This window comes from Cololabis saira, chromosome 8 (genome assembly GCF_033807715.1).
Source record: "Cololabis saira isolate AMF1-May2022 chromosome 8, fColSai1.1, whole genome shotgun sequence".
Classification (NCBI taxonomy): Eukaryota; Metazoa; Chordata; class Actinopteri; order Beloniformes; family Belonidae; genus Cololabis; species Cololabis saira.
Window position 1 is genome coordinate 23,132,921 of NC_084594.1, and position 16,886 is coordinate 23,149,806.

General features: G+C 40.7%; 1 protein-coding gene, 1 long non-coding RNA gene and 1 pseudogene across 2 annotated transcripts; 2 read left to right on the forward strand and 1 right to left on the reverse strand.

The window, feature by feature from the left end:
• The first annotated feature begins 113 nt into the window (after window positions 1-113).
• On the forward strand, window positions 114-6,373 carry LOC133449385 (uncharacterized). Its single transcript, XR_009783032.1, has 2 exons — window positions 114-218; window positions 5,900-6,373. It is a non-coding gene; the product is annotated as an uncharacterized LOC133449385 (long non-coding RNA).
• A 502-nt stretch (window positions 6,374-6,875) lies between these two features.
• On the reverse strand, window positions 6,876-6,970 carry LOC133449658 (U6 spliceosomal RNA; annotated as a pseudogene).
• Window positions 6,971-14,697: 7,727 nt separating this feature from the next.
• On the forward strand, window positions 14,698-16,201 carry brk1 (BRICK1 subunit of SCAR/WAVE actin nucleating complex). Its single transcript, XM_061728529.1, has 3 exons — window positions 14,698-14,853; window positions 15,563-15,645; window positions 15,728-16,201. Exons 1-3 carry the CDS (start codon window positions 14,736-14,738, stop codon window positions 15,752-15,754), a joined length of 228 nt encoding a protein of 75 aa, XP_061584513.1. The 5' UTR covers window positions 14,698-14,735; the 3' UTR covers window positions 15,755-16,201.
• The last annotated feature ends 685 nt before the right edge of the window (window positions 16,202-16,886 follow it).

The following is a 16,886-nucleotide window of genomic DNA, read 5'->3' on the forward strand; positions in this document are numbered from 1 at the left end:
TAATAATAATAATAATAATAATAATAATAATAATAATAATAATAATAATAATAATAATAATAATAATAATAATAATAATAATAATAATACATTTTATTTATATAGCGCTTTAAATGTGTATTTAAATCCACACAGATATGTCTTGTCGATCTCGTCTGGCCACCCTCAATGAAAAGTTGACAGCGTTGGAGAGAAGGATTGAATACATAGAGGCCAGAGTAAGTCTAAGATGTGAATGTATGGACTTCCGGTGTAGCGACTAATGGACTAGGACGTGTTTTTTTGAGCTCCTGCAACAACCTTTAAAAATATCTATTTTTGGTACAGCTTTTTCATCTTCCTTCGGTTTATTTTTCCCGACCTTCATTATTCTACTTTGGCCCCGTATTTTTGCCGACCAAAATGCCTCCAAAACTCAAACCATCCGCACCACCCCCGCGGCCCTCTCCGCACGCAGCATCCCCGCCTCGTGGTGACCCCCCGTCCAGCCTGGCCGAGGCCGCCGGGGCCGCTCCTTCACACGACTTTAAGGCCGAGCTGCTCGCATCACTCCGCGTTGAGATGGCGGCTGTTTTTAAATCGGAGCTTCAGGCTGCTTTAAATGAAAACCTGTCGAGCATCAAGACTGAGCTGCAAGCGGTGAAGTCGGAATTATCAAAAAGCATTACAAACATCCAGTCTGATGTGCGCGCTCTGAAGAACACCGTGGTTGAAATGGAAACATCTCTTTCATCCTGCACCGATGACATCACAACCTTACAGGCTAAAGTGGAGCATCTGTCAGCTGAACTGATGAGGCTGGATGGTAAATGCGAGGATCTGGAGGCGAGATCCCGGCGCAATAACATACGGATCGTGGGAATTCCTGAAGATTTTTCCACCTCTTCTGCTGTTACGGATATTCCCTCTCTGCTCAAGGAGGCTTTCAGCCTGGAGAAGGAGCCTCTCCTGGACCGGGCGCACCGCACCCTCCAGCCGAAGCCGAAGCCCGGAGAGCGCCCTCGTCCCATCATCGCCCGTCTGCACTATCATACAGACTGTGTGGATATATTGCGCCGAGCCAGGGCTCAGCAACGGATTACGTGTGGAGAGTTGACTTTTTCTGTCTTTCCCGACCACACCCAGAAGACGGCCCGTGCCCGAGCCGCCTTTAATGACGTCCGCCGCCGGCTCCGCGAGATCCCGGGGATCCGCTACGGTCTGCTGTACCCCGCCCGCCTCCGCATCACCCACAACGGCGCAGAAAGGGAGTTCAGGTCGGCAGAGGAGGCCAGCGCTTTCATCACGCCGCTCAAAGTCTAGTTGAACTTTTTTCAGTTCATCAGTGTCGGTTTTTTTTTTTTTTTTTTCTTCTCTCCCATATATACACGGTATGTGGTTTTCAGTTTAACTTGGTCGTGATTGGTTGTACCTCTCTGTTAATGTTGCTGGGCTTGCAGGAGCTCAACACGAAGCTTGTTAGTTATTATCTTGTTAGTTATGCTTAAAGCCGTAAGTGTTCTTTTCAGGGATCTGACTCCTTCTGGAGTTTGCACTGGGTTCTCCATCGTTTGGGGATGGGGTCGTTGTAAGTGCAATTGGGGGGTGGGGGGTGGGGGGTTCAGTAGGTTAAGTTTGTTGTTGTTTTCAATTTTCCCCCTTTTTTTTATTTATTTTTTTTTTTTTTTTCTCCCCCTTTTTTTTTTTTTTTTTTTTTTTTTTTCTTCTTCTTTCCTCTTTCTTTCTTTCTTTCTTTCCTCCCTCCATCCCTTTCTTTCCTTTCCTTCCTTGGGGATCCGCATTCGGTACATCTCTATCTTTAGGAATTTAACATATGGCCACTAATACTGGTACTTCTGTGAGGTTGTTGAGCTGGAATATTAAAGGCATGGGGAGTCCAATTAAGAGATCGAGAATATTTGCTCACCTGAGACGTCTTAAAGCTGACTTAGTGTTCCTTCAGGAAACCCACATGCGCACCAAAGACCAGGTCAGACTTAAATGTCCCTGGGTTTCTGAGGTGTTTCACTCTGATTTCAACTCTAAGGCCAGGGGGGTTGCTATATTAATTGGTAAGTCAATGCAGTTTTCAGCATCTAAGGTGATTTCAGACAAAAACGGCAGATACTTAATTGTGGCGGGTACGCTATTTCATATTCCCATATTATTAGTTAATATATATGCCCCCAGTTTTGACAACCCACACTTTATGAACAAGCTTTTTGAATGTCTCCCCTCATTGAACGACAGTCTTCTTATAATTGGCGGGGATATGAACTGCGTAATTGACCCCAAACTAGACCGCTCCAGCCCACGAAATCTGACTCCTTCTTCAATGTCGAGGTCTCTTTCAGATTTTGTGTCCAAGAACGGTTGCACCGATCCTTGGAGATTTTATAACCCTTGTACCAAAAAATATTCCTTCTTTTCTCAGATGCATCAATCTTTCTCTCGGATTGATTATTATTTTATTGATGCTAAACTAATTCCCAAAGTACTGTCTGTTGATTATCATCCTATTGTGATCTCCGACCACGCTCCTCTTTCTTTGGATATTCAGTTCTCTTCACAGCCACGCTACTCAACATCTTGGAGGTTCAATACATTACTTCTCTCAGATGATAAGTTCACCAATTTTATTACAACTAAAATTGATGATTACATCTCTATAAATCAAAATGATATGGAACCAATTTCATCTTCACTGCTGTGGGAATCATTAAAAGCATATTTGCGGGGACAAATTATCTCCTTCTCTGCTCACTTGAATAAGTCCCGGAAAGCCAAATTACAAGAACTCTCTATTAAGATCACAAAATTGGACCAACAACTTGCTACTTGCCCCTCTCCCAGTTTTCTTAAGCAACGTGTCGATTTACAGACTGAATTTGATCTCCTTACCACTAATGACGCAGAGCGACTTCTCTTACGATCACGCTCCGTATATTATGAACATGGAGACAAGGCAAGTCGGCTCATGGCTCATCAGCTACGTCGCCAGGCAGCCTCACGTATGATCCTTCAGATAAAAGATTCATCAGGCTCATTGCATCAGGATCCCACCGCCATTAATTCTGTCTTTCACTCATTTTATTCCTCTTTATATACGTCTGAATCTCCATCTGGCTCCACTGAATTGAATTCATTCTTAGATAGCCTCAACTTTCCTGTTATAGGCTCCGATGCTGCTAAAAATCTTGACTCACCATTAACGGTAGAAGAAATTAATCTCGCTGTGAGAAGTATGCAAAATAACAAAGCTCCTGGCCCTGATGGATTTCCAGTGGAATTTTTTAAGAAATTTCAGGATAAATTGTCCCCTTTATTGCATGCTGTTTATAAGGAATCACTGGAACATGGCACTCTCCCTCCCACTTTAAGGCAAGCCTCCATAAGTCTCCTCTTAAAAAAAGATAAGGATCCAACTCTCTGCGGCTCATACAGACCTCTTTCGTTAATAAATGTAGATGCTAAGATCCTTGCTAAAGCCTTGGCTTATCGCTTGGAGAACATTTTGCCAACTATTGTCTCAAATGAACAGACAGGATTTGTTAAGGGACGACAGTTATTCTTTAATGTGCGGACACTTTTAAATATTATTCAGTCTAAAACTATCACCACAACACCTGAAGTCGTAATCTCAGTCGATGCTGAAAAGGCATTTGATAGGATTGAATGGGACTATTTATTTACTGTACTGAAGAAGTTTGGGCTGGGGAATGGGTTCATTTCTTTGATTCGTCTCCTTTACACGTCTCCACAAGCAAGCGTTTCCACTAATGGCATTCAGTCCAATTTTTTTACTCTAGCCCGTGGCACCAGACAGGGGTGTCCCCTCTCTCCCCTATTATTCGCACTAGCTATAGAGCCCCTGTCAATCTTTCTGAGGTCCTCCCCCACTTTTACTGGGATCTCCCGATTGGGAACAGAATATAAGCTGTCACTTTACGCTGATGACTTACTGTTATATGTCTCGGATCCTGTCCTCTCCATTCCTTCAATTTTATCTGCTTTCCAGAGATTCGGGTCTTTCTCAGGCTATAAAGTGAACGTATCTAAAAGTGAATGCTATCCCATTAATGACTCAGCAACACAGCTCGTACAGTCAGATATCCCTTTTAAGATTAGTCCTTCCGGCTTTAGGTATCTTGGGATCAACGTAACCAGAACGTTAAGCTCTCTTTTTTCTGCTAATCTCTCACCTTTAATGTCTACAATTAAATCTGACCTCCATAGATGGAAAAGCTTACCTCTTTCATTAATTGGAAGAATTAACGCAGTTAAAATGAATATTTTGCCCAAATTTCTATTTCTGTTCCATTGTCTTCCACTTTTCTTACCAAAACACTTTTTTAAAATAATTGATCAAACTATTTCTGACTTCTTATGGTGTGGGAAGGCTCCTAGAATCCGCAAATCCACACTTCAGAGATGTAAATTCAATGGCGGACTGGCACTTCCCAATTTCCAACTGTATTATTGGGCAGCACATATTCAAAAAATTTCATTTTGGTTTAAATCGGTGAATATGCCATGGTGTAAATTGGAGGCACAGTCATGCATTTCATCCTCTTTACCTGCTCTACTTACCTCATCTATTCCATCCAACCTCTCTGTCTTTACAAATAATCAAGTGGTTCACTCCACACTTAAAATTTGGTATCAATTTAGGAAACACTTCAAATTTAAGTCAGCATCTACTTTAGCTCCATTACTGAACAATCATTTATTTCGACCTCCGCTTACAGATTCAACCTTTCTCATATGGCATAATAAGGGCCTGAAAAATTTTGGAGATCTTTACAAGGATGGTATCTTTCGCAGCTTTGCAGATCTCTCAGGTGAATTTAATCTCCCGCCTTCTCATCTCTTTCGATACTTTCAGATTAGACACTGCGCTAAAGCTTTGTTTCCAGTTTTTCCATCCTCTCCGCCGACTCTACAGTGGGAGGTGCTTTTAAACCATGATCCACTTCAAAAATCACTGATCTCTAAGGTTTACGATGACCTTCTGTCTTTCGATCTCTCTCCAGTTATTAAAGTTAGGGCTGCCTGGGAAGATGAACTGGATCTAAATTTGGAGGATGACTGGTGGGACGCTGCTCTTAAAAAAATTTACACAAGTTCATCCTGCGCTCGTCTTACACTTATACAGTTTAAAGTACTGTTTAGAGTCCACTTTTCTAAAGCTCGACTCTCACAGATCTATCCCAGTGTCACTGACGAATGCGACAAATGTCATGCCTCGTCCTGCAATTTAACCCATATGTTTTACTCTTGCCCACTACTTTCTCGCTTTTGGTCGAATTATTTTGACACCATGTCAAAAATACTCTCGGTGAATATAAAAGTCTCCCCCCATGTTGCCATATTCGGGCTCCCAGAGGACCATGGCCGGTTTACTTCAAACCAAAAAGACATTTTGGCTTTTACTTCCTTACTGGCAAGACGCCACCTTCTTCTCCACTGGAAGTCGACTAAGGCTCCTTCTAGTACCCAGTGGCTCAACGACACCATGTTTTTTCTGAAGCTGGAAAAGATTAAATATTCACTGAAGGGTAGTTGCAACAAATTTTATAATAAGTGGCTTCCCTTTCTTACATTCTTCCACTCTCTCCAGTCCCTGCCTCCTGATTGACAGATCCCCCCCCTCCCTCTCTTCTCTCATTCCTTTCTTTCTTCCTCCTTTTTATTTATCTTTTTATTTACTTTTCTTTTGTTTTTGGGTTTTTTTTTTTTTTTTTTTTTTTTTTCCCCTTTTTATTCATCTATTTTTTTAATTCATACTGTTTAGCTTAAATACTTAAATATTACTTGTATATAAGAATATAATAATTTTCGTGTATTTGTCATTGTTTTGTGTGGATTTTTTGTTCTGTTCTTAATTCCAAAAAAAAAAAAAAAAAAAAGGGTGACAAAGGTGACAAAAGGGGAAACCTTGACCTAGGACTCATCATGGGGATTCCCAACATCCTGGAGTCATCCACCCTCCACCCTGGATTTTTGGACTATGTGTGCTGGACTCAACCTTCCTTTTTTTTCTTATGTGGACCATTTTTATATCATGCAGCTGTTTTGTCTTATCACACATTTGTATAGACTTTGTTGGTATCAGTGACTCAAGAATCATCTTTACTTCAAAACAAAACTAAGCTCTTTAAGTATATGTTTCAGAAAAAAAGGTTGTGGAGCTCAACTATGGATCTGCTATTACCATTATTTATACAATGTCATTATCAAATCAAAGATTTATGAAAAAGGGGAACATTCCTTTGTGCCAAGTTGAACAAGTAAATGTAATCACTTTTATTAACAAAAAAACAGAGCTTCTTGTACAGTAAACTCGTTGGTGATGTTACAGAGATTAAATACTGAAATAAAGAATAATCAATAACCTTGTCTGTGTTTTTTCCTATGTTCAACTTAATGGAACTGGTATATATATATATATATTTTTTAACCTTTATTTAACCAGGCAAGCAAATTAAGAACAAATTTCTTATTTACAAGTGCAGCCTAGGGGGGTAAGGGGAGGGAGCTAAGATGAAAAAACAAAGTTATATAAATACACAAAAAGACATTAAAACACAATACAAAAGATAAAACAATTAATCAAGTAAAACAGTCAGTATGCCTGAAGGAGGACTAAAGGCAAGTGCAGGAGTCGGTTGTACTTAATAAAAGATGTATATTTGATGTTTTGAACTATATTTGTCGATAAATTGAGAAGGAAATAATATATAATTTAATCTATAATTGCTCCTAAATTGAAAAGATCTGCATGGCAAAGTTCGCCATGTTCACCATGAGTAAAGTGACATAGATTTGAGCCTGTATTGCAAGAGAACAGACTAGTGACTAAATAAATATTATATCAAATAAAACATTCAGGACAAAAAAATTAGGAACACTTCACGATTGTGCATGTCATCCTTGCGGGGCCATGCTAATCTTCTCTGTATTGTTCTAGTACATGTGCTACCGAAGTGACACAACAGTGAAATATCTGTGAGCCCTATTTATATACCCCAGGTGTTCCATCCTGGATTCTCACAGTTGCCTTACCGGAGAGCAAAAATGGGCTTTAATGGGAGAGAAACAACTCAAAAACAAGTATTGCAACTTCATTGCACAGATAAATACATTTAACAACTCATCAGGTTCTAATTCGTCACATTTCGCCTCACTTGACCCTGTAAGACAGTGATTCCTCGCGGCCCACACTTGGGCCGCGAGCGCCATCTAGTGGGCCACAAAAAAATTCTGTTTTGTACTTGTGGGCCGCGTGGGCCGCCGGACTGCATAGCAACTCCCGACCAAATGAGGAGAAGAAGACACTCAGCTAGCTGTACGTGTAATAGTAAGAGAAATTGTGTGCATTTACAGAGAAAATCCTTCATTTTGCACAGAGTAGGTTTAGATCAGACCCCCAGTCTCGCGCTCAGCAGGCACGCCGATTTTTTCCAGTGGCCAGCCGCGGTACTGCAACAAAAAATCCCATGGGGCCCAGAAAGCTTTTTTCCCATAGACCGCAATAGTAAAAGAGAAGCCTCTAAAACTGTTCACAGGACACCTCCAGCTGTAATCACCACCAATTACTAATCTTTGTATTCTATATTTTTAAGTCATGGACTTTATATCCGTCAAAAATGTTTTATAACGGCCAGAAAAGTCAAAGAAAAGTCTCTTTCTGGGCGTGACGTCACGGCTGTGCCGTGGACTCGCAAAGCGCGGTCGTGTGTGTCTCGGGAACGAGGATGGCTGAAACTAAGCCGTTCGGCGGAATAATCACTCAGAAACACATTGCATTGCCAATTTGCACCAAACAGAAATGTTTAATAGCAAGAATAATAATGGTTTGTCATTCTTGTACTTAAACATTTCCGTTGTAGCCAACGGTGTATGGTTTGTGAAAATAAGATATCAGGCAGGAATAACACAAGTCTAAGACCCTGTCCACACGTAGCCGGGTATTTTTAAAAACGAATATTTCCCCCCCTCCGTTTATAAAAACATTTGCATCCACACATAACCGAAGATCTGCGTTTTCGACCACATTCATAACAGTGGCGTAGCCAGAAAAGAGACTTTGGGTGTGCACCAGCAAAAACGGGGTGTGCCAAATTTTTTTTCAACAAAACTAGACGTTACACCTCCACAAACATTCAAAAGCATGTATATCCAACATTATTAACAGTGCAAAACATATCCACATGTTGTGTGCTATCAATATATAATAAGTATAATAATATATATAATATTATAATAAGTAATATAATAACCACACTTTATGCATGTCCTAAAAAAAAAAACATCACAAAAACATAACCACACACACACATTGCTGCCCAATGAAGCAAACATAGTGAAATATAACACTCATGCACTCAGAGCCATAACGTATCCACATTACGCATGATCAACAAAGCTATTTAACCAGAGGCAGAACACAACTATTTGGCTTAAGGTTGGCATGATGGTTTTATTATAAAATAATAAAATAAAATAATATAATTTTCCCAAAAGGACAGGTTGGTCAGCAGAAATTCAAACCATACTGGGCATTTTGTGCAACAAGCATTTTTAATAGCTTTGAATAAATTGCAAATCTTGCTTATGCAATCTTTCCATATAAATCATATTTAGATATTAATCACTTAGTATCAAGTGGCTCTTCCTAAACTTCTACCTAATATTAGACCAACCTGTTGGCTTCCCCTGCCTGTCCTGATTCTTTCTCTCTCTTTCTCTACCTCTCCATAAAGTTACCGTCAATCCAAAACACTCGCGCTACAGCGCGTGCTCGCGGGGGCGCGCATTGGAGCTGCAGCCTCATACCAGTGTGTGTGTCGGGGAGGAGAGAGGGGGGGTGAAGGAGCATAGGGGCGCCTAATCATGATGTGCTGCTGTTATTAATCATATACATTACACACAAACGCTGTTAAATACAGAAAATGCACACTTCAAATCTTTTTCAAACATGAGCAACGAGAGGCTCCTCAGTCTCTCTGTGAGCGTCGTCGCTCTGACGGCTCTGGTCCTGTTGACGACTAAAAAAAGGCTCCACGGAGCAACTTGTAACAGGCAATGCTATCACGATGCAAACATTTAATCTTGGATAAAACATCTTTGTCGCAGGAGTTTAAGACTTCAATAATGGACGGGAACTCATGTCCGCCATCCACCTTTAGTTTGATGAGTTGTCTGAAGGCTGGTTTATGGTTCCGCGTTAGACCGACGCAGAGCCTACGGCGTAGGGTACGCGGCGACGCACAACGTACCTGTGCGTCGCCGCGTACCCAACGCCGTAGGTTACGCCGTCGATTTAACGCGGAACCATAATTTAGGTTTAACAGTCCAGCTGCCGCGACACATCGCCTGACGGGGGTTTACATGCAAAAATAATAATAATTTTTATTTTGAATTATTTTGAACATCATGATTACATACTAATAGCCTAGATTAGCCTAGATTTAGAATACTTAGAAAACTATACAAAAAAAAAAAAAAAAAATGCATCAAATTTTTGGGTGTGCCAGCTGTCTCTTTGGGTGGCACTGGCACACCCTGGCACACCCGTGGCTACGCCACTGATTCATAAGCATTCTAATGATCCTGTAGATCATCTGCGGCTCCGCGGAGGCGCAGGTGTGGGTGTTTCCACTGAGATCCTCCTGCACACACACACCTAACGCACTTCAAATATGTATTCTTCTGTTGCTCTTTCATTTGGAGGCAGCGCCCTGCACGGGACTAAATGAGGGTCAATATTAACAAAATGAGCTTGTGGCGTGAGATCCCCACCTCACAATAAAACTGACCTCCATCAGGTTTGAGCAAACGTGCAGGGAGAGAGATGTGTCGTAGTTGTTGCGACGGTGCCGTGGAGTTTTAGATGTCATGTGTTTAACATCATCTTAACCCTTAATCCTCAGCTTATTTTATGACAGTGCTCCCGGGGAAGCTGCACCTCCGCAGCTCCGCGGGCACTGCGAAGCCGGGCAGTGCCCGCAGGGCAGTGGGCAGTGGGCAGTCCGCGGCTCCGCGGCTCCTACGCCGTAGGGTGCGCGGAGCCGCGGAGCCTACGGCGTAGCCTCTGTGTAACGCAGTAAATTAACCACATTTAAACATAATATTTGACATATTTAAACATAATACTTGACAAAACTTGTAATACAAAAAATATTTGTCTTAATGTAAGTAATAAACTTGGGAAGTTTCATGGTGATACCTGCTATTTACATTTTTACCCTATTTTAGCCTATTAACCTGGGGTGTCTCATCTTAAATAAAAATGACTCGTTTTATCTTTAATTAAAAAAAAACACACAAATGAACCATGTATAGTCTATAACCATGACTTTGAGAACAGCATCGGTTGATTTGCCCTATAAATCCCTAATTTCATTGTGTACATCTATCATTACCGGTCTGAAGGACTCATGAGCGCGCAGCGCTTGTCCAGAGCGCGCAGCGCTCGTTCACATTGCCCCGGGGCATGATGGGAGGCCCCAGAGCATCATGGGAGGTGACTCAACTGCGCATGCTCTATGGGCCCGTGTACCAGGAAGTAAACCAGGAAGTCAGAAATTTTTTCGGCGGATGCGCTGGGTGAGCAAACTCCATTGAAATGAATGGGCGGCCATTTTCGATCCGGTATCCAGTTATATAATACATCCATGGTTTAGATCCGCCAGGATCAGGGATCGATTACTTGGGTCTGCGCCCAGAGCGAGCGAGCGCGGCGTGATCATTTATCCCGACGCGTCCCCGCCATGGATCTATTATATAACGGTCCCCGCGGTCGGGGAGGTCGTGCCGCTCGGGTGGCGGCTCCGCTGAATGATGGTAGATGCGTGGGCGGGGCTGGACTGTTCGGGCTTTCGAAAAAGCATCGGAAAATGACTCTGCTGCTCAGCAGCCAGAGAGCTGCGGGCTCGTGCTCGTCGCAGCTGATCAGGCTCGGATAAAACCCGACACACTGAGTCCTGACAACTTATTAATGCAAATAATTGTTATTTGATTTTTTTTTCTTAGTGCCAAAAATTATGAACTTAGTTTTAGTTAGATTTAATGATAGCTTATTGATATCAAACCATGCCTTCACATTTTTCATTTCTCCCAGTTCTTCCACCACATTCAGCAGCCGTTCCAAATTCTTCCCTGAACAATAAAGGTTTGTGTCGTCAGCAAACAAGACATATTTTATCATTTTAGACACTTTACAAAAATCATTTATATATAATATGAACAATTTATGACCTAACATGGAGCCTTGTGGGACACCGAAGTTGACTCTTTCTAGTTCTGATTTTACATTATTTAATTCAACATATTGAAATCTATCAGCGAGATGACTCTTTATCCATGAATCGGCAATCCCTCTGACACCATACTAGTTTATTTAATAAAATATTATGATATATGGTATCAAATGCTTTCTTCAAGTCAATAAACACCCTCACTGTATATTCCCCTTTCTCGATAGCAGTTGAAATTTCCTCTACTAGTTCCATCACAGCCATTGAGGTGGACCTATTTAACGCTAAGCAACAACTGAAACGTAGCCTACACCCATGGGTGCAGATCCCGGGGGGGACGGGGGGGACATGTCCCCCCCAATTTCTGAAAAACATGAATTGTCCCCCCCAATAAAAATACCCTAAATTATTCAAAATTGAACAAATGTATTTTCAGACTTAAAGGTTGAATATGTAGAATATTTATTAAAAATATATTTCTAAAAAAATAATACATCCACGGTGCATTTTGAGGTGTACAGATTGAAAGTATTGCTACGCCATACTTTTTTTTTTTTTAGTCTGAATTAATATTTAAAAAATTTACTCTAAACCAATCAGATTAAAGGGGCGGATACACCTGCTGTTTGAACTGCGTTAGCCCCGTTCGCTTAGAAAAGTGAGAGAGTCTAAGATTGCATAAAATGAACAGTGAGATGTCATTTCTCTGCTGGCGTTGTAAGAAACAAAAAGGAATTTTTTTCATATGTTTTGGTCATGTGATGCACTTTCCTTTTTTTGGAATTCTGTTACCAAGTTGATATCTCAATGTTTACGTGTATTTGTCTCTTTGTCACCTCGTTTATGTCTTTTGGGAACTAGTATGTCAGACAAGTGGAACAAATATCAATGCAAATATATAGATCTTGCTATGTTGGCAGCCAGGAAATGTATATGGAAAGAATCTAAACCCCCAGTAGCCCATTGGTGGAATGAACTCTCAAGCTCCTTACACTTGAAGATATTTACTACAAGAGTAAAGGCAAATCCTCAGACTTTTTTAAAATATGGCAATCTCATACAGAATTTGATTTTAAGAATTCCGTAGGTCAATGTAAGGCATAGTGACAATGATAAGACCTGAGTGCAATGGTTTGTATTGTTTTAAGTGGGGTTTTCCCACCGTTTATGTCTGCTTGTTTTGTTAGTTTTTTTGGTTTTGTTTTCGTTGTGTTTTGATGGTATATATTTGGATATCATTTTGGTTCTTTAACGGACCAGCCCCAACTTAGAATAAGAAAGTAATGACATTGTGTCTCCTACTTTTTTTTTTTTTTTTTTGATAAGTCCCCTTCATCAAGAAGTAGGGTAGAAATATTATTTAACTATTTAATTATTATTTCAGAGTCATTGATAGAACAGATATGGTAGTAATATATCTGGTATTCTCAATTAGTGCAGTGAGTAGAATTTTCGGTTAGTATATTTGGCATGATTATAGCACTATGAAATATGTTTTGGTATGTATGGACTTTGACTTTTTTTGGGGGGGGGGGGGTTGAATTGTGGGGGTTTTGTGTTATGTACCTAAGGTATACCCCTCTTTTTGTGGTTGAAAATATAAAAATACAATAAAAAAAAAGAAAAGTGATATTTGGAGTTTGTTGGAGTAAAGATAAATAAACAAGACAGCAACACGGGATGGAGATCTGCTTTTCTTGTGATTCCGGTGTTGTGCCAAAAAGTGATTGCCTGCCAGAATCTGATTTCTTCTGATTTCTATAGCGCTAAAACGTCAGATTTTCAGATATGAAGCTCAAGAATGAGATCAATTATATTATTGATTTTTATTTATTTAGGCAGAAACAACTTTTCATTTACTGTATTTGGCCTTTAATCAATTTTTGGCAGGTGAAAATGCCTATTTTGTGTTGTAATGGTCCTTTAAAAGAGTTAAGAGCAATCTTGTGAGCTCTAGTGTTTATATTATGAAGTTCAAGAATGAGATCAAATCATATTTAGGCAGAAACAACCTTTCATTAACTGTATTTGGCCTTCAATCACTTTTTGGCACGACACCGGTAAAGAAAACAGCGCGATCGGAGATGGTTTGTCAGGCGTTCAAAGAGCCGTCGGGACAGCTCTTAGTCCTGTTACTTGGGATTGTCCCGCTGATTCCGCTCAGCTACCAGACAGACGCATGAGCAGAGAGCTGCTGCGCTGCTTGACGGGGATGAGCAGCAGCGGCAGGTGGAGCAGCAGCATATGTCAGGAGATTAATTTACCGAAATATCTGGAGTAAAGTTGGTATCAGTCGACTGATAACCGAAGAACCTCTGTATCCAGCTCAGATGTTTGATGATCGGTGGACTAAACCCCGAACAGAACCATCACCGCTGCATCTTCCCATGAGCACGACTCTATCTGCACCGGGAATGTGTTGATCTGCCGCCGCTGTTTTGACACATGTTTGTCTCTGTGTGGTGGCAATGTTACATCATAAATGTGAGGATAACCGCTGCTTGTTTCTGACCTCCACGTCTGGTCACTGTGGTCAGCTGGTGTCTGACCGGGACCAGCGCCACTCGCGGCGCTGACGGCTGTGGTTGAACGGCCCGACAAACCATCTCCGATCGCGCTGTTTTCTTTACCGAGATCTCAAGAAAATCAGAGCAGTGATCTGCTCTCCATCCCGTGTTGCTGTCTTGTTTATTTATCTTTACTCCACCAACTCCAAATATTAATCACTTTTCTATGTGAACAGCGCTAACGCAGCTCAAACAGCAGATGTATCCGCCCCTTTAATCTGATTGGTTTAGAGTAAATCGTGTCTGCTCTGCGTCCCCCACGTGGGATACGCTCTTATGATTGGCTGAAACAAAGGAAGACATCTCATTGGTTGCAGATCCTTCCGTGTTAAAAAAAAAGTATTTGTGGATCTAGTCACGTCAGGGGAGTCTCAAAAGTCACACACAAATCCAGCGCAGCTCACAGACAAAAAAACATTTGTAAATCAGGTTACATTTGTGTTTGCATCGAAAATACATTTGTATATCTTGTCCTACGCACGTGTGAATTGTTCTGTGCATTTGTAAATCAGGTTATATTTGTGTGTGCATCAAAAATACATTTGTGTATCTTGTCCTACGCACGTGTGAATTGTTCTGTGCATGTGTGAAACGGTGTGTGCATTTGCAAATCGGTCTGTGCATTTGTAAAACTTGTCCTGTGCATTTGTGAATTATGAGACTGTTCTAGCTCCATATGATTTGCATATTGGCAAAAAATGTAAAATTAAAATCACATTGGTGTCCCCCCCAATCCTGACATCGGATCTACACCCCTGCGTATACCCTTTTTTTTTTTTTTTTTTTTGCAAAAAAGATATCAAACAGTTGACAAGCGAGGCTAATTGTGGATCAAAATACATAGTTTTAATCATCTCCTACATGTATCTGTGCGCTTCCTGGATGAGCGTGTGTGTGTCTGTCTGTTCAGCTGCGACTCAGATCCAACATGGCCGGCCAGGAGGACCCAGTGCAGAGAGAGATCCACCAAGACTGGGCGAATCGAGAGTACATAGAAGTGATTACAAGCAGCATTAAGAAAATTGCTGACTTCCTTAACTCATTTGGTAAGCTTCAAGCTAACTTTTATTCGAATGCAATAAGCACCGCATGAAATATTTGTGAAGAAAGACGAAGTCAGCCGGTCGGGTTTTGCTGCCCAGCAGCACTGATGTTGATGTTTTTAATGGCCACTCCCAGTTAGCAGATAGCTCTGTCTTTAGCAATGGAAGAACCTTGCATTGTTGAGAGATGGTGGACTAAAAACTAATTAAAACTAGATGGCCATTAAAGTTGTCAGTGGCTTCGTGGGGTTTAAAAAAACATCAACAACAGGTTCTGGATTAGACATGTTAATGCCGCGTTCCATTTACCTCGGAAATCGGAACTAGGAACTGGGAATGGCAGCCATCATGGAAAGGTAACTCGGGGGTGGTGAAGCTTCTCCCACTTTCCCAGTAGGAAATCCCACTTCGAGGGGCGTTCCAGTTGAAAATTCCGACTAGGAACTGGGAAATTCCGACTTCCGAGGACAAATGGAACGCGGCATAACACCTATAGGCTGATTTATGGTTCTGCGTTAAATCGACGCAGGACCTACGGCGTAGGGTACGCGGCGACGCACACCGCCGACGCACACCGACGCACACCTTACGCCGTAGGCTCTGCGTCGAATCTCTTTTTGCAGACAAATGGCAGCATTGTAAGCTGTGCCTCACTGAAGGGGATGACCTATATGCTGTCTATAACGTATTAAATGTATTTAAATCCACACAGATATGTCTTGTCGATCTCGTCTGGCCACCCTCAATGAAAAGTTGACAGCGTTGGAGAGAAGGATTGAATACATAGAGGCCAGAGTAAGTCTAAGATGTGAATGTATCTTATGTTTGACCGTCTCCAAGTTATATGCCCATTTAATCAACGTGTATTTCTGTTCAGGTGACAAAAGGGGAAACCTTGACCTAGGACTCATCATGGGGATTCCAAACATCCTGGAGTCATCCACCCTCCACCCTGGATTTTTGGACTATGTGTGCTGGACTCAACCTTCCTTTTTTTTTCTTATGTGGACCATTTTTATATCATGCGGCTGTTTTGTCTTATCACACATTTGTATAGACTTTGTTGGTATCAGTGACTCAAGAATCATCTTTACTTCAAAACAAAACTAAGCTCTTTAAGTATATGTTTCAGAAAAAAGGTTGTGGAGCTCAACTATGGATCTGCTATTACCATTATTTATACAATGTCATTATCAAATCAAAGATTTATTAAAAAGGGGAACATTCCTTTGTGCCAAGTTGAACAAGTAAATGTAATCACTTTTATTAACAAAAAAACAGAGCTTCTTGTACAGTAAACTCGTTGGTGATGTTACAGAGATTAAATACTGAAATAAAGAATAATCAATAACCTTGTCTGTGTTTTTTCCTATGTTCAACTTAATGGAACTGGTATATATATATTTTTTTAACCTTTATTTAACCAGGCAAGCAAATTAAGAACAGATTTCTTATTTACAAGTGCAGCCTAGGGGGGTAAGGGGAGGGAGCTAAGATGAAAAAACAGTTATATAAATACACAAAAAGACATTAAAACACAATGCAAAAGATAAAACTATAATAAATTAATAAAATTAATCAAGTAAAACAGTCAGTATGCCTGAAGGAGGACTAAAGGCAAGTGCAGGAGTCGGTTGTACTTAATAAAAGATGTATATTTGATGTTTTGAATTATATTTGTCGATAAATTGAGAAGGAAATAATATATAATTTAATCTATAATTGCTCCTAAATTGAAAAGATCTGCATGGCAAAGTTCACCATGTTTTGAGTAAAGTGACGTAGATTTGAGCCCGTATTGCAAGAGAACAGACTAGTGACTAAATAAATATTATATCAAATATGCCACATAAGGATTGGGATTTATATGCATACTTGAAAAGAAAAAATCTGTCTGCTCAGACTTGGCAGGGCTGTGTGAAACCATACATAAGTATGTAATCTTGACATACTATTGGATCATTACTGTGTGTGTATGTAGCATATATACAGTACTCGAGTTGTAAAAAAAAATCAGGGGGGATGGTGATTACAAA

Coding starts and splice junctions, on each gene's coding strand:
- brk1 (XM_061728529.1), top strand. CDS start 14,736: ATGGCCGGCCAGGAGGACCCAGTGCAGAGAGAGATCCACCAAGACTGG. Junction 14,854..15,562: donor TGACTTCCTTAACTCATTTG/GTAAGCTTCAAG, acceptor AAATCCACACAG/ATATGTCTTGTCGATCTCGT. Junction 15,646..15,727: donor TTGAATACATAGAGGCCAGA/GTAAGTCTAAGA, acceptor ATTTCTGTTCAG/GTGACAAAAGGGGAAACCTT.